Source organism: Sphaeroforma arctica (assembly GCF_001186125.1).
Source record: "Sphaeroforma arctica JP610 unplaced genomic scaffold supercont1.8, whole genome shotgun sequence".
Taxonomy (NCBI): Eukaryota; class Ichthyosporea; order Ichthyophonida; genus Sphaeroforma; species Sphaeroforma arctica.
This window is the reverse complement of record NW_014040550.1, coordinates 45,877-51,635: the sequence shown is the minus strand read 5'-3', so window position 1 is coordinate 51,635 and position 5,759 is coordinate 45,877. Positions and strand designations below refer to the sequence as shown.

The 5,759-nt window shown below is 40.6% G+C and overlaps 3 protein-coding genes across 4 annotated transcripts in view; all 3 read left to right on the top strand.

Moving 5' to 3' along the window:
• Positions 1 to 448: 448 nt before the first annotated feature.
• SARC_00292 (hypothetical protein) lies at positions 449 to 2,236 on the top strand (the record flags this gene model as incomplete). The annotated part of the gene is made up of 4 exons (XM_014306018.1): positions 449 to 572; positions 645 to 820; positions 1,439 to 1,565; positions 1,752 to 2,236. The coding sequence occupies 4 exons, from the start codon at positions 449 to 451 to the stop codon at positions 2,234 to 2,236; spliced, it is 912 nt and encodes a 303-aa protein (XP_014161493.1).
• Positions 2,237 to 2,585: 349 nt separating this feature from the next.
• Positions 2,586 to 2,934, top strand: SARC_00291 (hypothetical protein; the record flags this gene model as incomplete). Its single annotated transcript, XM_014306017.1, has 2 exons — positions 2,586 to 2,672; positions 2,842 to 2,934. 2 exons carry the CDS (start codon positions 2,586 to 2,588, stop codon positions 2,932 to 2,934), a joined length of 180 nt encoding a protein of 59 aa, XP_014161492.1.
• Positions 2,935 to 4,718: 1,784 nt separating this feature from the next.
• SARC_00290 overlaps positions 4,719 to 5,759 on the top strand; it is a 4,501-nt gene continuing 3,460 nt past the window's right edge. For both annotated transcript variants that reach the window (XM_014306016.1, XM_014306015.1), the window contains exon 1: positions 4,719 to 4,948. In XM_014306016.1, the coding sequence (XP_014161491.1) occupies positions 4,753 to 4,948 (196 nt within the window). In that variant the 5' untranslated portion in view covers positions 4,719 to 4,752. The remainder of the gene's footprint in view (positions 4,949 to 5,759) is intronic.

The window sequence follows — 5,759 nt, the reverse complement described above, 5'->3', positions numbered from 1 at the left end:
ATGTCTTCCAAAGTACGGTATGGTTAGGAACGGGCAGTATGTACGCTATGTAGATAGAAATGACCGAATAGGTCATGCACACACGGTCAAAAGCTGCACTATCATACTCAGGAATCGACGCTGGTATATGTTGTTTGGTAGGGTTTTTAAAAATGAGTTTTGGGCAAGGTAGACGACCCCAAGCTGTTTTGAAATGCTTTATTTTCCAATCAAAACTTGTGAATCTCCTTTCTGAGTAGGCAGGTAAAACCATGACATTACCTACATTTCTGAACGAAGTATACCATCATGGGCATGATCCATGTGGTCGTATCGCACCTGTTATGAGCGATAGTATTGCATAAGTTTTGTTGCAACATTAACCTCACTTAATTCTTTTCCGGCAATCAGATACCTGTTCAGTTAGTATGTACATTTATTGAGTGTCCTCTTAATCATAGCGGGCGCCATGACAGCCACTGCATTATGTCTCGACAATATCTGGCAAGTGCTTATCTTCATATGTGCTAGATTCAAGCTTTTAGTAGCTAGGTCAAACAAACAGACGGTAAAGAAATCAACCCATTTAAATGGTCAAGTACGCTCTTTTCGAGTTTATGTTTCATGCCTACATGTTTACAAGTACATTTGGTTGTTGTGTACAGAAATCATAAATATCAACTGGAACGATGATTCTACGAATAATGAGACCTGCCTGTTTGCGGCCGTAAGAAATGCTCTGCCCGGTGTGGTTGATACTGTAATTTCGCTAGGAGCTGATGTAAACCACAAAAATAGCGTTGGAGAGACTGCCTTGCACATTGCCACACAGGGTGGAAAGGTGAGAAAACTGAGGGATGCAGTCTGTGCAAATGTCGTCTGAGGTACACAGGAAATATAGTATACAATTTGTAATCTGGTTCATAATTCAAAAGAAGGACGCGAACTCCTCTCTGAGCTGTGTTTTGACGGTCAGGAGAAGCCGTGTTCTTTTCCTACCATTAGTACTGTACTTGTAAGTTAGATTCCATGTTTGGCACGCGTTTTCAACGAAATTGTACTAGCATTGACGCCACTTAAGTTGTGCTCAATCTATCCATGCGAGATACGGGATTTCCATTTTGACCGAGAACACGAGTGCACTGTACGTTCAAATATGGAAGCCTCTCCATCAAATGAATAGTACATATGGTTTAATAGGAACACATGCCCATCAATCCTCAACAATGCTTCAGCTGTACATATCTTGACAAGAGTAGCTCAAGCCCACCATATGAGCGATCGAGCGCTTGCCCATTGTGGTGTTTGTAAGTTCCATCCAGCGCAGCTAAACAAGTGTATACACATAAACGTACGAGCATAAATTCACACACAAATAGAAAAAAGATTCCGCACACAATTTCACATACATAAACAAATATTCTCATGCACATGCTAACTGCCGAGATTCTTGATACAGGCTGAAATAATTGAAAGGCTAGTTTCTGCGGGTGCGAGTGTGGAGCCGGGAGATACCTACGAGGGCAAGTCACCTCCACATTTGGCAGCCTCTAGCGGACACGTAGGTGCCGTGTTCGCAATACTAGGTATGGCATACTTTCATTTGGTAGAACACAAATACATGTGAATGTATCCTCTCGGGTATCAGTGTGATCTGGTTCTTTTGTTGCTTCTGTGTTACGAGCGTTTCAATCTACAAAATGCTCGGATCTAAATATGTAGCGCTTCAATTCGCCAATATATTGATTGTGTATTGCAACTGCTCGTTCTAGGTCACGGTGCAAATCCCAGCAAACCCGAGCGAATGCACGGCCGCACCCCCCTGCACGAAGTAGTGCGTAAGAGAAAGAAGCTCGTACCAGAGAAAGTCACTCGTGGCATGCCCAGTCGAACATCCTCTACTTCACAACTCGAGACCACAAGCGAAAATTTTGGAAGCAATTCTAGTATAAACAGCATCGCTTCGAGTATATCTGGTTGCCATGACGACGATGTGTGGGCGCAGTGTGCGCGTGCGTTGAAACAACATGGCGCTGACTTATATGCAAAGGATATCGAGGGCAAAACACCTTTGCACTATGCTAAGGAGGGTTTTGGCGAGGCTAAAAAAGCTGGGAGAAAGAAATTCTGGCATGATCTCCTGACAATATTGTGTCCCGCTAATGAAACGGAAGTTGGTAACAAGAAAGAGAGCAACTTCACAATAAATGAGAAGGATAGTGCGTACCTATCAACGAGCGTGGCTACTGCGAAGTAAAACGGGGAGGATTACAGAGCTACAAAAAGATATCAAGTTTATAACAGACGATTCGGAGAAAAGTAAGAAGGCGGCTGCAACATTGAGCTCGGCACTACGGCGGTATGAATTTTCGGACACACTTCGAGCATAATCCGATTTTTCTATAGCTATATCTAACCGAAACATTTATAATTCCACGCACCCAAGATTACCATCCTGAAAGGAAATTCTGCACATTGTTCCTAAAATTTGTTTGTCCATATCTGTACCTACCTTGACTCAGACGAAGAATGATGCACACAGATCTGAAGCACACGCCGTTGAACTCGAGACCGAACTATCTCGTTACAACATAGAATTGAAAGACATGAGTATCGCCTTGAATACTTCTCAAACGAATTCTCACCACATGGAGAAACAAATTGCAGCAACAAAAGCAGAAATTAAGATGCTGGTAGGTGCTTTGCTGAGATAGTCTGTATCATTGCTATTGGCTGTGAATGTGATTGACTTGAATTCGTCGACCTTTTTAGGAAACCGGGCCCTTTGTATACGTGCGTATCCAAATTTAATAGCCTATATTTCTTTTCCCAATGAAATTAGAATCTGATCTCGTTTTCCAGACGCAGGAAAACGCATCTACCGAGAAGAAGCTATATGTAGCACTGGGGCTAGTCACCGCGTTCGGTGTTCTGAAACTAATCGGGAAAATCTAGGATCATACCCCATCATGTCAAAATCCGTCTTGTTTTAAACAAGGCATGGTGCATCATGCGAATATGCGTGCGATGATATTGTCTTGCAGACACAAAATGTGTGCCACCATAGAAAACAAATAACAAAAAATGGCAGGTGTGCCAAGTTGAGAACAGGCAAGTTCACAATTTGTACCCTTTTTACCTCGTATGTAGTGACGTTAAAGCGCACCTCCGAATACACATACAAAAAGCTTACCACGAGTTCTACACAGAATTTAAATAAAAAACCACCCTCATCAGCTATTATAATATCTGAAAGTTACTGATGTAATATCGAGCATTGTCTAAGCCAAAATTTGAATCAATTGTTCTCGAGCCGCTTGTCGTCTTTGATAGCGCATCGATAGGTATTTTTTTGCCCTGCACAAGCTCTATCCGATAGTCACCATTCTTTGAAGTCCCACATGGCTCGGGTGATAATCACATAAATAGTATATTAACTATATTTATTTATTACAAGAATACAATTCACGCTTTAACATTTTGCTTTGAAGAATATAGTCCACGCTTTAAAAATTTGCTCACGCCTCATCTTTTAGAGTAGAGGGTGGATTTGTACAATACTTTTAGTTTAATATCAATCAGAACTCGCTGCTTTCAACCCTACACTTCGAAATTTAAGATATTCAATACAAACAAAGCGGGAACTGTCGGTTAGTTATGGATAGATTGGGCGTGCTGAAGTATATCATCGCAGAATACAAACTACCAGGTTTTACCAGTTAGTACAGTGTATGGTTGCGTCGCAACACATCACTAGAGCAAAACACAACATTTATCTCCCACATCAGGACCGATTACCAAGGATACAATTGCATGTACCCGTAGATTGAGAATTAAGGGAGTATAATTTTTTTGCTGACACCCAATTTTCACATGAAACTTCACTTGGATTGCGACGAACGGTCACTCAACTACATATTTTCAGTATTTATCTTGAAGTGGATGCATGATTCATACGATCCAAGGGTCAAGAACTGAAGAAACTCACGCTGAGCCGAATGAGCCATGCTAGCAGCAGTTTTTAAGGCGTGGTTCAACACCCTTCACCCGATTAAATGATACACAGTGAGGCACAAGGCCATTTCCAAAGGCTGATATATTTTGTGTTATACTCTGTTGGTATTTAAAAAAACATGTAGCCGTCCCATTTTGAACTCGCCCAGAAGCACTTTTGAAATCAGTGTCGGTTGCGAATGATTTCTTCACCGGCGTACAATGCGTCAAGCTTTTCAACGATACTTCGCTCTTCATGCGAAGACAATATATTTGTCACCTTTGCAATTGGTAAACTCTCTGCTGGTGAAGCCCTTTGTTTTCTATTTAAAGTTGAATGTATAGCGTGCCAGCCACGCTCCAAAGCATTCGTGATTGAAATTAAAAACATCTCTCGATCACAGACTAACTGCGCAGGTCCTGGTCAGCCGTTTGTCGGGGTAGGCCGGTAGGGCCCGTAGGGGGGCTTCCCAGAGTCCCATTACCATACTCCTAGCCATTCCACATGAACAGGAATAAGCAATTCTAATTATATTGAACGATGAAAATCAGGCGGGCTCCATAAAGCAACTGATTTGCTGGCCGATGGAGTATTTACTTCTACAATCTAAATACATACTCTCTTTCTCTCCAGTATTTAGAGATAGTCTTCAACCATAAATATTTATGATAATTTGTACATTTATATGCGAGTTAAAATATTTAAATGGCATGTTGGCATCCGGACACGCCACTAGAATATACATCCGCTCCACAAAACACTGTGACAGTGTGACAATTATGTTCAAGAAATTCACTAGAAGGAAAGTTCGTGATGAAGTCAGCAATCATAAAATCACAATAGTGATTCCACTATACATATACCCAAGCATACAAGAAGGATCTGAATGGCACAGACTTGCACAAAGCTCATCAAAAGTGGACATAGTAGCAATAATAAACCCAAACTCGGGCCCCGGTGATGCTCTCAATTCTGGTAAGTTTTCATTATCGCTATGTGTAAGCATTTACACTAGCATATACGTCACTACACTTCTAAACTTTCACAAGCAAGACCACGTCCGTGGTAGCTGACCACACAATCCAGCCGATTAGAGCTTAACCTTTGATCCAAATAGCTTGCATAAATTTATACAATCGAGGAATGGGTTTATATGTTCCAAATTCTAAAGGTAAAATGGCTATCAACATTATATTACTATTCGCCATATTGTAATCGCAACTTTGCGTCCAGTCGCCACTTTGCACGAAATACCGTTGGATCCATGTCTGTACATCACCTGGCATCTCTGTTTAAAACATTGCCATTAAGAACAAAATCGAATCGTCAATTTAGTTGTGCATTATGAGCTTTACTGCGTATTTGATAGTACATGTCATGAGATTGTTGAAAGATCATACTTTGCAATATGTATATCATATATTTGGAAATAGATGTTTTCATATGTACTTTATGGTAGAAATATCGACAGAACAGATAAATTGAAAGTTATAAACAAAGCTATTCATGTATGTGTGGTCTTATGATTGTACAGACGACCGTGTCTAAAATTGAAGATGCGTATATTTGCCACTACTATGATTCGAATTCTCTTGAAATCTTGCTTTAATAGTTTATTGAGGGTACGTGTATATCTATGGCATTTAATAGTTTGCACGTATTTCTCGTATTATCAACGGTTATCTATTCATATCGCCGAGACTGATGTTTATGCCGTTCATGGCATCACATCGCATGGCATGGCATTGCTTACATAGTCGCTATATATTTATATATATAAATATAT